The following is a 19,384-nucleotide window of genomic DNA, read 5'->3' on the forward strand; positions in this document are numbered from 1 at the left end:
ATTAGCAAAAGAATCAGAGGCAGTACTAAATATTGTAACACTGGAAATTAAGTTAAACATTAAAAGGTAAGGGGGATGTCTAAAAAAAAAATGAATAGATGCTGGGCATGCCTTCTGGGAAGCCAAAGGACTAGCACTTTGGAGATTTGCTGTCAAGGAGCCAACAGTAGGGAACACAGCCAGAACAAGACCATAGAGGTTAACTGCTTCATCTGTGGGCATTACACAACCTTCTCCAACCTTGGTACCTTTTAGATGTCTGGACTAACTCCAGAGTTCTCAGCAACTTCCATCCTGGCAGGGGAATTCTGGGAATTGGCATCTTCTCGTCTAGTGGATCCCCAAATTGGAAAAGGCTGACATATGGAATTGAGTTTTTTACTATTAGCATAATGAAAAGCTGAGGAAAAGCTGAGTTGTGTTTTAAGTCCTGCGGGTAGCATTTGACATCTTAATTGGAGTGGTTGACACACAAGGCAACCCAGGCTTCATTATTCTTTGCTAATGCAAGAACCAAAACAAATGTGCACATTTTTTCATTTGCTTCTGTATATACACATAAAAATTAAATTCAGCTGTCAAAGTACTCCAGATTAAAGGCTCTATGTTACTTTAATGTTAAAATTAAATCCAGATTATTCAAAAAAGAAAGGATTTTAAAAAACAAAAACAAAAGCAAGCTATATCTGAAAATGGGTATGAATCATTAGAGAGGTCAGGATCAGAAATCAAGTTTCTGACCATCTGGGAGTCCAGAAGAAGTTATCTGATAATACCAGAAGACACAAGGCGAGAGTTTTTCAACTCAGGATTCCTCTTGAAAGCAAACAATTCCCTTTTCCACCCTTAACTCTGCCTCCAAATGTCCCTCAAAGTCTCCAATTTACCTTAATACTGATTGAACAGTTTTGTCTGATTTTTAATGCAATATATAGTTTCTTCAGGAGTAGAAATTTTAAAAAAAATCTTTTATGAATAATTGCAGAAATTGGGATGGGAAATTTGTCCATTTCTGGCCTATATTATGTTTACATTTTCCACCTAATTTCCATTCCATTTAACATGAATCATCCTTTAAAGAAAGCATCTGAGTTTGGAGCCATTATGCTGCGTGGGTCAAAATGATGGATTCGGACCAGGGAGATGCATGTTGAAGTGAATCCTCAGCCATGGAGATTCACTGGGTGACTTGTGCTAATCACTCTGTCTCAGTCCAGCCTACTTTACAAGATGTTTCTTGTGGGGAAATTGGAGAAGTGGGTTTTGTGCAAGTCATCTTGAGTTCCTGGAGGAAAACCAGGATGGAGCCTTATAAATAAATAACTTTTTTAAAATATATATATTTTTGCAATATTAAAATCATTTAAATATTATTTACGTACCTCAAATACATAGTTACAGGGGTGTTTAAGTAAATTGCTGTATACCATGATCCATTTTTCACTTCTCCCAATTTTGCAGCCACAAGACCTAATGGATACAGGTACATTAGCCCGAGATTTGGGTGAGCAATTTTTTTTTAAAAAAGGACTTCTCAGGTGTTCCTGATGGCACACTGTCTTTTACTGAGTCACACAGTTGGCTTGATACATATCCGCTTCTCACTTTATTTTTCTTTTAATGGAGATTTACAAACCTCGGCAAGAAGTGGGGGGAAGGCACAATGCAGGGAAATTAAAGTTTTCCCTGTATTTGATCCAGCCCAAACTAATTCCTGTTTCAAGCACAAATCCAAATCTGACCAGAAGAATTTTCAACTCAATCTGAATTATGTCTATACCCTGGACTGTTAAAGAATCCAACATTATTTTTCTCTCCAACCTTCCCAAGGAGTTTTGGGTTTTAGAAAGGCTGGATTCGAGGCTAAGCCCATCCTCTTGCCAGTAAGAAGGGACAGAGAAAGGATATTTGTGAGCAGCATGAATTCTAGCCTGGACTGGATCCATTAACAACAAAATTGTATAACTCTGATAGACAGTAACTTTCCACATTTCTAATAGTACTGGGGAAGTGCTTGGAAGAGTCTCAGCCAAGATTGAAGAATCGAATATTAGCCTAGAATCAGTGCCAGCTTCTACTCACTCCAAATTATATAGTCAACATTTGCACAGAGTCCAGCTTGTTTTATTACTTTAAAAAAATGGCATAGGAAGAACACAAAATGGAATCTGCAACAAAATGCCACCATGCCCCTTTCCAGGAGATTGCATTCCAGTCCTTTTTCTCAGTGTTCTGCAGCCCTTGAGCATGGTCAGTTTCCATCTGGCAAACTTTGGGGATTCCTGGGTTAAAGTAGTTTTAATTCAGGAGGAAATATTTCTGCAAATGTTAAGGGTTACAAGTCCATTCCTTTTGAACCCAGACGCCTGCTGTTTGCTTATTTAGATATTCAGTCAGAAGATATTAAGTATGGATGGATATATTACATTTATATCCTATCTTTCCTATCTTTCAGGAGCTTAAGGTGGTGGGTATGGTGTTCCTACTTTTCCAAATAATGTTTTCAAGAAAAACTAGAGAAACATTAGGTGGTAGGTTGGACTGAGAGTGACATGCCCAAGGTCACCCAGTAAGTTTCCATGGCTGTGGATGCAACTGAACCTGGATCTCCCTAGTGCCAGTCCAACACCCTAACCCTAACCACTATGCCACATTGAAGGGATGGCCTTGGTTTAGGTGTTCATATCCTTGCATTTCCTGACTTTATCATGTTAACTCAACAATCTACAGTGGATCAGTGGTATTTAATAGTGACATAATTTGGTATGCTTCCATGGGACCAGTGTGGTCATGGAATTACATTTTATAAGGATGGAGACCAGGACATTCTTATAAGCTTTGACAAAGTTTTACTCTGTCACCACATTGGATTTTTCCAACAAATATGTATTTTAAGCATTCCCTATTGTCATATGAAACATGTTGGGGTGACTTAGCCACCAAACAGGTGAAATTTCATAGCATAATTTTGTGGGGGTAGAGTAAAAATCATAGCTATTTTTCATTGAAGAACTTTCCAGAACACTAAAGAAGGGCTGAAAAAAAGTTCATGGTCCTGTTTTACAATATCTAATGGAGATGACAACTCTTACAACTGGGCAGGTTGTGATTTTAAGCCTTTGATGCACAATTTTCATCCCTTGTGACATGAAATTGATTCCTTCATTCAGCCTGTCTCTCTTAAATGTGTGGACCAACACCCAGAATTCTCAGCAATTGGCCATGAAAATTAAGGTCCACACATCTGGACCATGCCTGAATTGGAGAAAGTTACCCGAAATAAGCACACTGACACACACTTGCACACACACACACATACAGACACACTTGTGCACACGCACAAGCACACACACACACTTGCGTGCATGCGCACATGCACATACACACAAACACACACAACTTACAGATACAAATCAACACCATCAACTGCACTGAACCCAAGTGGAACTTCTGGAGGAAAAAATGGACTGAAGATGGGTCAGCGAACAGCAAACCAACTACCACGGTGGAATAAAGAGCTGGCAAGCAGACCGGCTCTTCAATAATCCCTCTCTGGATAAGGAGAGAACTTGAGATTGCCCACAAGTGCTCCAGACAGCTGCTCCTCACAAGGAGACTGCAAGATAGTGGTCTTTGGTGGGTTTAGAGCTCTGGGAGATGAGGGAATAGCCATCTGCTCAAACTGTGGTTGGCACCAGGTGGCTTCAAACCCCAATTCAACTTGGCCCCTAATTCCAGAGGGGGCCTCTCTTAATCAAAAAGTGATACTCTTCTCACCTAACCACGACCACCTACAGCCAGCAAGTCCTTAAATATTGCCACAGCAGGCAGCAGGCTATAGAAATTACAAGATTATCTTCCATTCCAAGGAAAAGTTGAGCAATGGTGGCAAAGATATGTCCTGGAAGCATTTGTCTGGCTAGGGCTGGGTATAGAATAATTGTTTTATTTATTAATGTCTAAAAGAAACAGAATCAATTATATTAAAAATTACAATTGGCCTTCATCAGTTGAAACAATCATGGGTTTTTGCCCATTCACTTGGAAAGCTGAAGTGTATATTGAAGCAAATACTGTGTATATTGAATTCAGTTGTACTGTCTTATGCAGAAGTAAGTCCTATTGTGGGTTCCTCTCTGCTAAATGCACACAGGATTGCCATCTTAATTGAGCTTATGATTTCAATGGAATTGAAGAGCACTCAGTAAGCTTTAAATGGATTGCATAGACCTTTCCTTTTCCACTCTCATCTGATATTGTCTGCAAATTAAGATTGATTCCTACGCTGCTCCTATGATTGGATGAAAAAGAAATAAGGAAGTGTGTCTTCAGATTGAATTAATTTTAGCTTTCTGTGTATGAATTGTTAGTATTCTGTTCAAAATTTGTTTCCAAATTGTTGGATACCTTCTCTTAGAAACCTCAAGAACTACTAGCTTTACTGACCTTGTGATAATTTATTCTAAATCCCACTGAATTACAGAAGCAATCAGAATATGCTAATATTTTAGGTGTGTATAGACTGGGAAGGAGGTGAGGCATGTTAGAAGGCCCAGATATGACAGCTCTCCATTTAAAAAAAGTTACATTTTTGTATTGCCTAAATATTTATACAAATCTTTACTTTTCATACTCCGAAATTATTCAGATTCTAACCCATTCTTTTGCTATAAACTAGGGTCCTTGATTTTCTTCAGCTTTTTTTTTTTTTAAGTTCACTGGCTAACAGATGTTTTTTCTTCTGTTTGGCAGGTAGGAATCATAAGCTTTCACAGTACTGGTTCACTCACTTGGACAAATGACTTGTTAAATAAAAACATGTTTGTCAAGCTAGGGATAAAGGCATGCAAATTAAAATGTATGAATAATCCAAGGCTGAAGGAATGATCACAGAGATAATTGTAACTTAAACATCCATTTATAATTTTTATTTTATCAGAATAAAAATATGGTTTCAAAATTACAGGAGAAAATGATTCCATTCTATTCTGCATTGGCAAGACCTTGCCTTGAGTAAGCTGTCACATTTGAAGAAGGATTAAGAACAGATCAAAGAAGGTCAGCGAAGATGATCAAATGACTAAGGAAGTCCTACAAGGAAATATTGGGGGAATTGGATATATTTAGCTCTGAGAAAAGAAAACTGAAGGATGTGATAGCATTCTTCAAGTACCTGAAGAGATGTCAAGACATGTTCCCTAACATCCCTTATTGGATATATAGTACAGCAAGACAGATTAAACGTTAAGAAATTTTTCCTATGAATAAGACAGTTTGGCACTGGAATCAATGACTCAAAGTATTCGTGGGTGCCATTGCACTAGGTTCTGTTCAACAGAATCTATGGATGATTGAATCTTTCTGCATAGTAGCTAAAATGGTTCCTTCTGATTCTGTCTGATGTATTGTACATTAATTATAAATTATTCTGAATTGAGCTGGTACACACCAAATCATTCTAATACTGCTTTGCTAACGCTAAAGCACTTGTTTTATTTTAAAAGAAGAACCAAGTGGGAATGCATTGCTATACTGTCTCTAAATAGAAATCTAGTTTTGTTCATGGAAAATATTTTAAGGGGTTGAGATGGCACTAAGAATCAATCTAGGATATTTTTACTACTTTTTTCTTGCCTTTGTGTACATGTTTTGCCTGTATGTGTATTTACCACCAAAATGTGTGACAGCTTTTTTTTTGAAGAACATCAATGTTTATTTCCATGTATGCATTTATTTGTTTGTTGATAGAAGCAATTTCCAAAGCCTAACTTTATTTAGGGTTGAGCAAGAAATAAATCTCCTACTTACTTTTACTAATTAAATTTTTCTCTATATATCAGTATTAATCATCACTTAATCTATAAAGTGTTAGAATCTTATGCATTATTGGGTGAGGTGCTAGAGGTATTTTGGCTAGTTTGTTGGATTCACATTATTGATGTAGCCTAGTATACTTATACAACCATAGTGTCCTAACAGCCAGGAAACACGCTGAGACAAGGAACTGGTCTCTAATGTATTATTGCTAGTACATAACAGGAATCCTAACAAACTAAAGAAGCGTGGGAAAAACCCAGACATATAAACCCCAAAGGTTAAGGCGGTCCCGATCTGTGTCTCTTTGAATGGCTGACCAATTCCTCAGTGCTACGCATGCGCTTTACAGCCTGGATGGGAGCCCCCTGCTCGCCATCCTTACTCATGACACATAGTTTGAATATTTAAGTATTACTCGGTTATTGTACTGTTTACGCTGAGTTTATCCTGTTTGTCAGCAAACAATATAGGATGGGTTGTAAATATATATTTTAAAAAAAAAATGGTTCCAAGATGTTTTCGGTTGGGCATTCTTGGAGTATCTATCTACCAACAATCTGTCTCTTCAAAGTTAGATGTTAATGCAGTAATCTAATTACAGAGATTACCATTTGAAATACAATATTTTCTCTTTCAGTTAAGTATTTAAGGTCTTGCTTTTGGTATTAACTCCATGGAAGAATGCTGCTGGTGTTTGCCTAACACTTCCAAATGGGAAATCCTTGAATCACATTTCTGGAAGTTTAATGACAAGGCACACCAATTGCCACAAGCCACTCTGGCTAATTAGAATGGGTCCTTGATATTGATGAGTTAAATAGAAGGCACACTCCATAGTTATCCATTTTCTCTACGTTGATTCTCACAAATGAGTAACAGCAGTTTCAAAATAAGGTACCAATCGCTAGCTGCTTAGGCTGTACTTTCAAAATTTTAAGGACATGCCTGGAAGTGGGGGTGGGGTGGGGTGGGGTGGGGTGGGGAAGAGATCCACCATGGTCCTGTGCAATCATTCAGCCTGCACACTTAAGGATCAACACTGTGTAGGATTATATGCATACAAGTTTCAGATTCATCATCTTCTCTATAAACCTTTGATTTGGATGATTTCTGATTGAAGGGTGCTTTGTAGGTGAGTTCGGTTTAATGTGCTTACCAGCTCCTTTTGGACTTTAGGAATAAATATCAAAGGATCTGAGAGTTTGGGTCTCATGAAAGGGCAGGGCTGGGGTGCACATCCCTTGTAAAAAGCTACAATCAACAATTAAGAAAAAAATCACTTAGAAGGAACTTTTTTTCCAGGAGTGGATTGTTCAACATTGCTATTTTAATTAACCTTGAGGATCAGATAAGATAAAAGGAGCCATTGTTTCACTATGGAAAAGGGCAATATATAGGCATTCTGTCACCAGTGGGAATCAATTAGAATCAATGGATGAAAAGATGCTTCCTTTCTTGTTTCTAGTGGTCCACATGCTGCCTCTTACTGATATTATAGAAGAGGTAGGAAAATTTCTGTTTTTAGATTCCAATTTCCATACGACTCAGCCAACAAGGACAATAATTACAGGTGGAGATTTGTCGCCCATCATTTGGAAGGCACAGGAGCCTCACCTCTGCCTTAAAGTTTCTGCAAGTTCATTCTGAATTGATGCCAACTTATTTTATTTACCTTTTAATTATTTTTCTTAAAGTTTATTTCCTTTGGAAGAAAAGAAACAGGATTTGTTTTTATTAAAAGCAGAATGCCAGGATTTCTTTTGGTGAGAAATATGGCTGGGTTCAGCTCTAGAAAGTGGTTTTGTTTTTGAATGGAATGCTATCACCTGATCATAACCAGCAGACAGTCCTTGAAGGAAGGATTTCTTAGTCGTAACTTAGCCAGGAAAAGACTAAACTCCACAAGAGCAAGATACAGGATGTTGTCAGGATGTCTTCAGTCAAAGCTGACTCAGATTTGTATAAGGTAGAATTATGTTTCATTTTCAGCATTCCTCTTCATGTGTTCAAACAATGAACTGCACACATGGAAAATCAACACAACCTCTAATGTAAAAAGCTTTATTTATATGTAGACAGCATGATATGTACACATGGGAACCACTGTGCTCCTGAAATACTAAGCCATAACTCCATATATCAGTCAAGAGCAGATTGACCATACATCTGTTCCAGTAGAGCAGGTGTGCTGAGGACCAAGTCTGTTACCTACAGATATCTGCTTGGTCCTTCACTCTTGAAAATGTACAGTATGAGAAACAATATGCAATTCTAACTTCCCAATTTCTTCACCTTGTATAAATATGCACTCATCCCATAGCCCCATGGTGCCATGCAGTCCTGATGTTCCTATCTCCAAAGTTCTGTGCCAAGAAGTCAACTGCTTCCTTCTTGCAGACACCAAATTTAAACAAAAGGGAAAAAAAAAAACCCTCAAAAGACATTTTTGTCCCACTTCCACTGATTGAACTCAGTGCTTTTCTTCAGTCCTGGAGAGACCAGGTTTGGGGAACAATGAGAATGGTAAGAACCACATTAATCATAAAAGTATAAATAACACACAAAAACAAGCTTGTGAATGTTCTCCTCTCTTTCCCCAGGTCCAAACGCTGTCAAAGCAGCTGAATCGCAGTGCTTCCTCATGCAGGAGCAAATAGCAGCTTCTGTGTATTTTGCAAAAAAAAGAAAACAACCCAAAATATTAACCAAAAAAACAACCCACATGTAACAACAGGCCCAGGACAAAAGTCTCTATTGACCAGCTCGGTCTGTAGCTAGGAAAAAACTGTGTTGCTTCTGAGCTCGTTCCATTAAATTCTTTTTCTTCTTCTTCTTCTTATCCTTTTTCTTTGGTGTCCTCTTTCCTATAAAAAAAAAAAAAGTTTGGAATCACATACTCAGAAGCGAACAGTGAAGTTATATGATGAGGAGGAGTGAAATATGAAATCTACAGAGGACAGGGTGTTGAAGAAAGAATTGAGAAAGATACAAAATACAAAAATCCTGTAGCTAAACAGGATGTGTCAGCTGCAGTTGTATCTTTGATACAAGTATGTGTGTATTTTTGATTGATGAAGTTTAACTCTTTCTTTCCTTGCAATGGCTTTGACTAAAATCTGTCCTCCCCATATCTTCTATTCATTTCAGGAGGAAATCTCACATTAGCGCCAATGACAGGTATTTCCACCATCACCAATGACAGCTATGAAGAGCCATTTTCACTGGGATTAAAGTGTAAGAAGAAAACATTAATCCACAATTCTTCAATCCCAACTGAAATTACCTATAAATTAATAAAATAAAAATCAAAGCACAAATTCAGTTGATGTATTGAGTGTCAAGTTTAACCTGAAATTTTAACTCTTCAATCTCTTGCATAATGGTTCAAACACAAAAATGAAGATTCCTGTTATGTAGAAAATGATGTGCAAATTATGTCATTTGTGTCAATTTATATCATCTGCATAACGATGCCATCATGCAAATGACATAAATCACAGCAATTACACTCTCTCATTTACAGGACATTTGTGGATAACAGATATGCCCTCCCCAATTAATGTGTAGGGCAAGATACAGCCAAAGGATTGGCAACAATTGCATTTTTAATCACTGTTTGGGAAACACACATGCTTTTTTTGTCTTTTCCAAGTGAGCTGGCAGAGTTATCTATATTTAATTTATTTGAAAAGACTTTCACAGGTTTTTATTCTGTTATGTCACCTGTGCATGTAACCACTTACAAAATAACTAACACTCAACTTTTTGTGGTGCTGCAGAGATTTACTGGCCCAGAGAAGAGATACTGCATTCTTATAACTGCTATTTGGCAGTTATTTAACAGCTGACCCAAAACATAAATAAATTTTAGAATTTGGCCTCTGCAGCTGGAGAATGTTTTAAAGTTAATGTCAACTAATTACTGGACTTAATCCTCTCAGATTTTGTTACTTACTTAAGTTTTTTCATTTGTTTCCATTTTTTCCCAATACTCTGTGTGTGCACATGTGTATGTCCATGTGTTGGCCACTGGTTTTACCCACCTTCCTTTCAGAAAAGCACTGCATGATATTATAAGGTTTAGTGATCTCCACCCACCTGTCTCAACTAGTTTGAGAATTCAGGTTTCATAGTTTCAATTATGACAAGAAGTTCCTTGCACAGAAAGAGGGATAGCAGAAGGAACTATCAAAGCCCTTAGCTTGGGTTCCAAAGAGTCAGACAGGGATAATCAGAGTCCAGGCTGCAAGAGGTTGCTGTACACAGAAGGTATTTTATACCACTCCATGGGATATTCCACAACACAAGTTAAATCTATAAACTGCCTATCCTAAAACAAGACCAAATAAATCAATAAATAACAGATTTAAAGTTTATATTAAAATATATAGTATATATAGCCGCACAGCCATTGTCTTTTAAGAACAATTGTATTATGTGTTGACAAAATCTTAAACTATCCTTTAAAGAGTGTAAGATGGCAGGAGAACTTCAACCAACAGCCTCTGTTGGTTTGTTCCTCTTTTGAGAAGATCATTTGGGATAAATAGGCTCCTCTAACAAACAAAATTAATTGCCTTCTTTTGCTACATTGTTCTATCTATCATCCATCTATCCTATCCTATCCTATCCATCTAGTTTGGTTTGATTTTATTTGCTCTTCATTTCTCTTATTCTGTTTGGTTTTGGGGGAAGATGAAAATATGTAGTGATTAAGGCAACAGAAGAAAAAGCCTAGGGACAGGGATTTGATTTAATACTGCTTGGCTCTTAAATTCCAGAATTTTATGCACATGAAAAAAAAAAATCCTCTGCAAAATATCCAGTGCAATCTCACTGGGGAACTCTCTTTTTTACTGCAGCCTCTTAAACTAATAAAACAGGAAATTCAAACCTAGTGCTCCACCATATGCAGTTAGAAGCATTATAATGTCATTCTCAGCTTCCCTATGTGAAAATTAGATCAAATTGCCCAGCAATGTTTTTGAGAATATGTAACATTCCTACGCTAAGAGCAATGAAATGTAATAGACTTAAGGGATTCTGAATCACTGATCATTCTAGCAACAAACTGAAACCATCATTTAAATCCAAACTGGTTATATAAATACACATAAGACGCAGTGGTCCATAGGACTAAGTAGACATGAGATTTCTGGTAAAACTTTGTTACATCTCTATCTCCTTCCCCATTGGCCAGAAAGCAACCAGAATAGTTTACTGCTGTAGCCAGTCTGTATTCGGGAGATGAGCTCTGTTTTAGATGCTTGCTTCTTCAGCTTCCTTTCTTCCTCCCTCCCTTCCCTTCCCATTTTTGACAACTAGGTAAAATGGTTGATTGACTTGGATTAGGAGTAGGCAAGGTATGTTTGGAGGACCAGATCATCATGGAGAAACTCTATATGGTCACTAAGAGTTGACACTGACTTGATTGCACATAATCAATAATCAATGACTGGGTCTGTCCTGGATTAAGTTTAAACTACTAAAGGTTATTTCCTCCAGTATGTTGTGGGATCAGGATCTATGTACAGAACTGCCTTGAGACTTCGCCACTCAACTCACTGTTGTGGACTCAATGGTAGAGCAGAACTGCACAAGGATGGAGTGATTTAATGTAGGCTTTAATGTTTATATGTCATCCATTTCCAAAAGCTCTAGGTGGCTAACACTGGTCTTGGTCAGTGATAGATAAGACCCAGCTTGTACGTCTTGAGACTCACTAAAGTGAATCAAAGATCAGCAACTTCCTCCCTTACTCCTTTTTTTTTTTTGGAGAGAGAAGAGTTGCCTAATGAAGAGCTTGTAGCAATTTCTAAACCTTCAGTTGGAATAATAAAGGCATGGCTGTAGTGGATTTTTATTCTTTTTTCCATTGAAAGAGAAATGCCATTTATCCCTGAGGTACATAGAATGCAAAGGGTTCTTGCAAGATGTGGTGTTTTGTGCATATAAAGTTTAAGGATAAATTCCTGTCTTTTACTTTCCTGCTTGGAAATCAGAAACAAAAAGAAAACCTCTAGCTGCTGCTCCAGGTGGTGACTCTGTGGTCTTTAGAAGCCCAGTAAGGTGATGGAATTCAACTAGGACTGACATTTTCTCACCAGGTACAATACAGGTAGTCCTCTTTTAAGACCACACATTCAGTTACAACCGTGCTGAACAAGTGGTACTTACGACCAGTCCTCAAGGTTCTAGCCATCCCAGCACCCCCATGGTCACGTGATCACGATCTGGTCACTTGGCAACAGGCTCACTCTTACAACAGTTGCACCATCCTGCAAACACCTTATCACCATCTCTGCCAGCTTCCCACAAGCAAAGTCAATGGGGAAGCTGGCAAGGAAGGTTGCAAGTGACTCCAGTAAGTCACTCAAACTCTTCCCCACCCGGCAACAGCCACACCAGGCCCCTCTGCACTCATGCCGCACCTCGCAGGCCACCCGCAGACCCTCCCCTGTCTGGCAGCAGCCACTTGCCTGCTGGCCTGCCGGCCTGCTTACAAGCCACCTAGGACTCGCTTAATGACCCACAATCCTCTCTTAACAACAGCAGTGGGGAGTGCTGGGATTGCTGTCACTAAGCGATACGGTCACATGATGTCACACTTTACAACTGCATTGCTTAGCTATGGGAATTCTAGTCCCAATTACCGTTGTTAACCGAGGACTACTTGTAATACCCAGAGGCATTTCATTCCTACGAATACAGTACAACTGATCTTCTGAAGAGAACCAAGGGACCAGGTTAGGCTTCTTATACATAGGTTAATAAAGAAGAAAACATTTTACATTAATTCCCGTAAATGCATAATGCATAGCGTTTCAACCCAAGTGTTCCCCTTTTAAGCAGACATAAGGGTGTTCTATGTAGGCTGAACTGGTGTGGTCCAATATGAATAAGCCCTGTTCGAATTTTGTTATCTATAATTGCACTGTAGTTTGGCAACTGTAGTTTCATATGGCAGAATATACCACTTAGCCACAGGAGGGCACTATACACTCATATTTATTTCATTTTAGAAAATCAGTCAGATACATCTGCCTATGTATGTAAGGAATCAATTTAATATCATTTATCTAATTTTTTCAAAGAATTGTATGGATTTCTGCATCATTTGGGCAGTTGCTATGCAAGCTGTTTTCCTGCTAGATTAAAAATAATTCAGCCAAATGTAAGTACTGACTTTTCAGAACAGTTTGAATTAGCAGAAGAAATGAAAGGACATCTTTAAATCTCCCATGGAAATTAAGATCTGAATATGCCTACTTTGACTGTGCCCCACCATATTTTATTAGACCACTTATGTTTTCACATTCAGTAGATTCTACTCTTTTTTAATCTCTCATGCCTTTCCCAATCTTATGCACAGATGGCAAACACAGAGAACAATTTTCTATCTGATTTTCAATAATATTTATCTATCAGTTGCCAATTATTATTTCTTCCCCTCTTATTCCATGACTGCTAAATGTGTTCAGGACTGTGCAAAAGCCTATGAAAACCCAAATGAGTGACTATAAGAATGTGCTACCCGTGGTAGCTGATAATCTTCAAAGGTCAGTGAGACAAGTCTTACTTTTGCAGAAACCATGTTGATTCTTCTCCGGGAAGATCTGCTCTTTCAAGTTCACTACAATAACCTTTTCCACCCATTTTTCCAGAACAGCTGCTAAGTTAGCTGGCCTATAATTTTCTTATCCCTAGAATCCTTGGCTGATCATCCAATTTTAGCAGTATGTTACATACATTTGTTAGAAGATCAACAGTTTCACACTTGAGAACTGCTGGATGGATGCATCCTGAAAGAGAAGACACTTAGAACAGGATTCTGTCTTTCTCTTCCTTGTGTGCCTTTTTAGAGGCGAAAAAGGGAGTGTTTACAGGACAAGAAAAGAAGGGGGGATTTATTTTGCAAATACTGGGTTTTCTTGGGATATAAAGCAATTAGATATAATAATTCTGGGAATAACTCTTTTCTGGATCAACCAATCATGAGTAGCACAATGAATCATTTCTAATTTCAATAACTCCAATATCTGACCCTAAGGATATTTTTTCTTCTGTTGGATTTATTCATGATTATACACAAGCTCAAGTATGAATAAAGACCATGTGCTTGTATTCCAACTAAAATTTCAAAAAGACAAAATTGTCTTCCCATGATGGCTGACTCTATCCCAGCTATAAAACGGAGGACCAATTATTAGATGGACTGCTGTTGTTCTGTCAAGACGTGTGCCAATCCAAGAAATTTCACTGCTAGTTTTACCAGTTCTACCAGTTGAGTATGATAACAGGATTTGCTTTTGAAATTATTTCAGAAGTATGTTCATGGGGGTATTCTTGCATTTGTTTAGTTAAGAGGTAATTAAGTTGCATTTCCTTGCATTACCAGCTCTCCAGCAGTCTTTCCTTGGCTTCCCATGTTTTCATGAGAACTCTAGAGGAGACATCAGGAGAAACTCTTTCTGCAGGACCTTTTCAGTAGCTGTGCTACTTAAAGAAGCAGTGCCTTTGAGAACTTGTTGGAGAACACAGCTTTCACATGGATACATTCAAATAAACTCTTCAATCGCCTTCTGTGTCCCCAAATTTGATGAAGAATTTTGAAAAGCCATACAGTATGTGCCCAGCTCTAATCAAGAACCTCAGATCCACATACAGGATGTATGGGCAGAGAACAAGGAAATATTTAATCTACTGTAGTGATCAATACAGTATGTGCTTCTAAATGTCTGGCCCGTTGTTACTGGAATGGGTGCTGCTAGGGCATCTTCAGAGATGGGCTATTTATTTATTTGATGAATTTGTCCGCTTATTTCAACATAGTAACTCTGGACTACTGCAACATACACTGGCCCTTAATAAAAACTGTGGTTGGAAAATCAATACTGTGTTAAATGTAATGTGTCCTATTCATTTTAAAAGTGAATGAATAATATTAAGCTATTATAATTATAAGGTATTAAAAGACAGGCATAAATGCATGCATTCCCAGAGTGAGGCATGATAAAATAATAAAGTACAATGTAATTCAACAGTAAGATCATAATGCAGCAAAAACAATCAGATTTCAGAATGACATAATAAGGATTCAGAATGGAAAGACCCCCAAACTGGCAGTGATTTTCTAACACTATCTTGCCAAACAAAAGCAATCTTATCCTATTCTCTACCCCAATAATTTTATAAGTCAAGAGATACAGAACAGAAACCTTTGCTCCTAGAAGGGAGCTTAGTCTAAAGGGAACAGTTTTTGGAGTTGATGCGTTTTAGTGAACTTAGAATAGGCTTTGCTACCCTGGATTGTTCCAGATGTGCTGGAGTTCAAATATGGCTGCTGGCCATGAGATGATGGAAACAGCAATCCAACAAATTTGGAGGACATAAGACTGGAGAAGGCTTGCATATAGTATAAGTGGTTAAAGCTATGCAGAAGAGAACTTCCTTAGAGATCTTAAAGAAATCTTCAGAGATATCATATTTTCAACAGACCACTAGATGTTTTCTATGTTTGAAATTCCCACGCTTACCTAATTGCCTAACTTTAAACCATTGCTTTTAGTTCCTATGTGTTAAACTGATGCTCCCACCAAACAGTAGATCATGCATAGTTCCTTAAGTGCAATTATACTACAAAGTCATACAGTACTTCAGTGAAGATCAATAAAATAAAGGATGGAGATGAAAGAGCTGCCACACCATGAAAGGGTTTATTAGTCTATTTTGGATCATTACCTCGAGAAAACTACTGTGGGGGAAAAGTGGGCTGTTCAAACACAAGACAATGACCACCAATGCTTTGTGATTACCATGCAGACCTTCAGGGGGCTTCTTTGAAACCAAAGTAACTACTATTTAACAGCTGTGAAAATGTTCATTCTTTGCAGCAGAACACTAAATTAAAAGCAAGTCACAGCAGATAGTCCAGGTTTTTAGTCAAAACATCAGAAATGTTAAATGTTCAAAACAGTGGGCCAGTTTAGACATTTCAAAAGCACATTTGCTTCTTTTATCAGACAGTTGTGGATTTTTTTCAATGAAGCAAAGAAAAACGCCAATAATTGTGGCGCCTGTAAAATTTAATTTCCACAATGTGAATCAGATTATGTTCCATTAAGGCCTCATCTATAAAACTTCAAAATGTTTGGGAAGGTGCTTGTTTGTGGCCAATTTTTTTATTTGCAAAGAGCTATTCATAGAAAACTTGGGATGTTTTTCTCCAATTTTTTCCACAAATTAAAAAAAAATCACTTAATTCTACACCTATAGAGAATAACTTTTAAACTTTCCTATTAATGGGAAATGTTCCATATCAGTCACTGCCATGAAACCCCTGCATGTTGTTGACATGATTTAGATATATTTTAAGATAGGGGCAGGCAGAGTTCCAACTTTGGAGCCTATTTTTTTTAATGGATCCCAAAGTATACTGAGGATGTAATGAGAGGTATCTGCTGGCATATTGCCAACCCCTGCTTTAAAGTCTGTTGGCATTTCCTATGTAAAGAAATATATCTGTTTACAGCTAAACATGGTGATGTAGCATATATTATTGATTTCTTATATTTATTCCCTGCCTCTCCCCCAGGACCTCCTAAGAAATTCTTAGTTTCTATTTTGTCTTTGCCAGCAATAATTCTGTGGGGTAGATTAGACCAGTGTTCCTTAGCAACTCTGAGATATATGGACTTCAACTCCCAGAATTTCCCAGCCAACACTTTTAAGAAGTCCACACATCTTGAAGTTGCCAAGGTTGAGAAACACTGAATTAGACTGTCTCTCTGCTGGCATTTTATATGTAAAGGTAGACTGTGACAAGAACCATAATAATCAGAGATACTTAGATCCTTAGGAGAGTTGGAACCAATTCATCATCACAGACAGAATGTGCAGGCACTAGAAATATATGTGAATAAATGAATTAGAGGATTGGCCTCCAGAGTACATAGATTTTTCCAATCTGACTCTTTTGGATTTGCTGGGACTGTAAAGGTCACAAAAGTGAAGCATTTTGGGAATTACAATCAGAACATATTTGAAGGGTGCTGGATTTCAGAAGGTTAGCAATAAAGAACTAGCACTATACCCAGATATAGGGAACCAAGAGTTTTTGTCACAAGAACCTGAAGGTACAGAAGCAGCAATGTAGAATAACATCTACAGTGTTGGTGTGCAGTTGGAGAGGATCAAGTTTACATCCCGGCTCAACCACAAACTTCACTGAATGACTCTGAATCACAGTCTAATCTATTCCACAGAGTTATTGTCTGTGAGGACAAAACAGGAAATGAAATCTAGAGCCCCTGGAGGAAAGATGGGAAATAAATGTAAAAGTTCAATAATATATGCCACATCACTAAGTTTAGTCATAAACAGAGATCGGCCATATATGTAAGGAACAAAAATAAGAAGAAAGCACATCTTCCAATTTTTTATTTCAAACAGAGAAGAAAACATCTATATTCCAAATTTTGAATAGATGCAGAGGACTAATATTTAGAATGTACTGCTTAATCAGCCAGGCCTGCCTATCAGTTTAGGGCCTGCATGTGTAAGAGAAATGCCTCTCCTGTTATGAATCTATATGGTTGTTACAGTCTGCAGGAGAGCCCTTTTAAAGATGCCCTCACTGTTAGGAAGCTGGCATTTGTGCACACAGGAGCGGGCCTTGTCCTGCATTGTTTCCAGGCTATGGAATTCATCTCCTGTAATGGTATGTGGGAATGACCCTGGGAGACAGGAGCAAGAACCGCAGACTAGACAATGGTCAGAAGAGTGGCAGAAGGAATGGGGACATGGCAAACATCTCAGAAAGGACCTTCCCTAGTTTCTTGGACTGTATAGGTGAGGGGGGAGAGATGTACTTTCAGACTTGCAAGATTCTGTTAATGTAACCTTAAATAAAGACAGAGCTAGTACTTCTGGGTGTGCCTCTTGTCTGGCCTACCTCGCAAGACTGACATCAATCTTGCAAGTCTGAAATCCACTTAAGAACTGTGCTTGGTTCCCATCCCCCCACGTTTGAAAAACCTGTAAAAATGCATCTCTTTTGCCAGGCTTCAAACTGTTAATTTTAATCTTAATTTCATGTTGTTTAGCATTTCAGTTCTGTCCATTTTATTTTTAAAACTTTGTTAGTCACCTTGAGTATTCACTGAAATAAAAAGGCATGGAATAAATCAAGTAAGTATGTATGGAAACAGGAGGAAGCAGAATGTTGGTTTAAATTATTGGCTGAAATCCCAACTAACCAACTAAACAAAACCCCAAATGACTTAATCTAATCTAAATCAGTTTTACCATGTGTACATATGAATTTGTTCATTTCTAATTTATACATATATATATCAAATGAACACACAGCCCTAAAGTGAGCCCAACCACTGTTCTAAACCTGTATTGACTTTTTTTGGCATCAGACAACTGTACAGTGTTTCAGACCAGCTTTTCCACACTTAAGATTTGAAAAATTGATTCGTATGAGACAAATTTAAAAGAAGACTATCATTGAGTTAGGGTCCTGCCCCCTTTCCCCTACAATATCTACAGCTAACAAAAGAGTTCAGTTTCTAAGCTTGCAGGCTTCCTAATCACTAGGTATGAATTTCCTCAACAACTTACAAAGTGAACAGGAAACAGAAAATTATTTGTACACCCAGCAACTACTTGTATTATTATTTATTTAACTTTAAATGTCTATCCTTGTCCCATATGTCCTGAGTCCAGAGCTTTACTACAAGTCCCTAACTACATCTGCCATAAACACTGCCAACAGAGGTTGAGGTCAAGCTTGGACAGGTCAACATGAAAAATTCATCATAGTTTCTACTAAATAAGTCTTGCTTATGGTTTCAGATTTTTAATATACAAAATATCCAACGGGAAAGAAAATGGCAGAGACCAGGGTCACAGATTACATTATATATGCCTTTTTGCTGTGCAACTTGACTTCATTTCAATTTTTATGAACTCCCAAAAACAGCTTAGGAAGTCCAACATAAAAAACATAAGGTAGTAAGGGGTTGATTCTCTATAAATCAATCCTACCAGACATGAAGATCCAATGAACTATGAATGGTGTGAGAATGGGATGAAAGAGGATGTGCTGCGATAACTACTTTATGAGTTATATTTAGGGCAAAAGTAATATGAAAAGAAAAAAGCTACTTAGCTGACACTCATGACTATCATTATAGTTACAATCTCTTCCTCCTTCTATTACCAACACTCCAAACGTGGGAGGCCCATCAAGTGGCTGAACTTTTAAATTGGATATAAATATATTCAATAGCTTGCAAAATTATATTTACAAATAGCAACAGTAATATTTGATTGTGGCTGGGGGGAAGTTACATATGGGGGAAAATCTAGAGATTTTAGTTATTTTTTTGCAAAGTGATCTTGGGTCAATTTCCCCCAACTCAGGCATCCTCCTGAGAAGACTGCCAGCTAGGGAATTCCGAGCCTTGATCCACACTTGGTGAGCAATCAGGTTGGGGGAAGCTTTAAATTTATAAAACTTCAAAAAAAAAGGCAACTGTCCAAGAAAATACCCTATGAA

At 37.8% G+C, this 19,384-nt stretch overlaps 1 protein-coding gene across 1 annotated transcript in view; it reads right to left on the bottom strand.

The window, feature by feature from the left end:
- Nucleotides 1–7,883: 7,883 nt before the first annotated feature.
- RSPO2 (R-spondin 2) overlaps nt 7,884–19,384 on the bottom strand; it is a 121,782-nt gene continuing 110,281 nt past the window's right edge. Inside the window, exon 5 of the mRNA XM_063300270.1 lies at nt 7,884–8,681. Coding sequence (XP_063156340.1) covers nt 8,569–8,681 — 113 coding nt within the window. The 3' untranslated portion in view covers nt 7,884–8,568. The remainder of the gene's footprint in view (nt 8,682–19,384) is intronic.

The sequence above is a fragment of the Candoia aspera genome, chromosome 3 (genome assembly GCF_035149785.1).
Source record: "Candoia aspera isolate rCanAsp1 chromosome 3, rCanAsp1.hap2, whole genome shotgun sequence".
NCBI classification, from domain to species: domain Eukaryota; kingdom Metazoa; phylum Chordata; class Lepidosauria; order Squamata; family Boidae; genus Candoia; species Candoia aspera.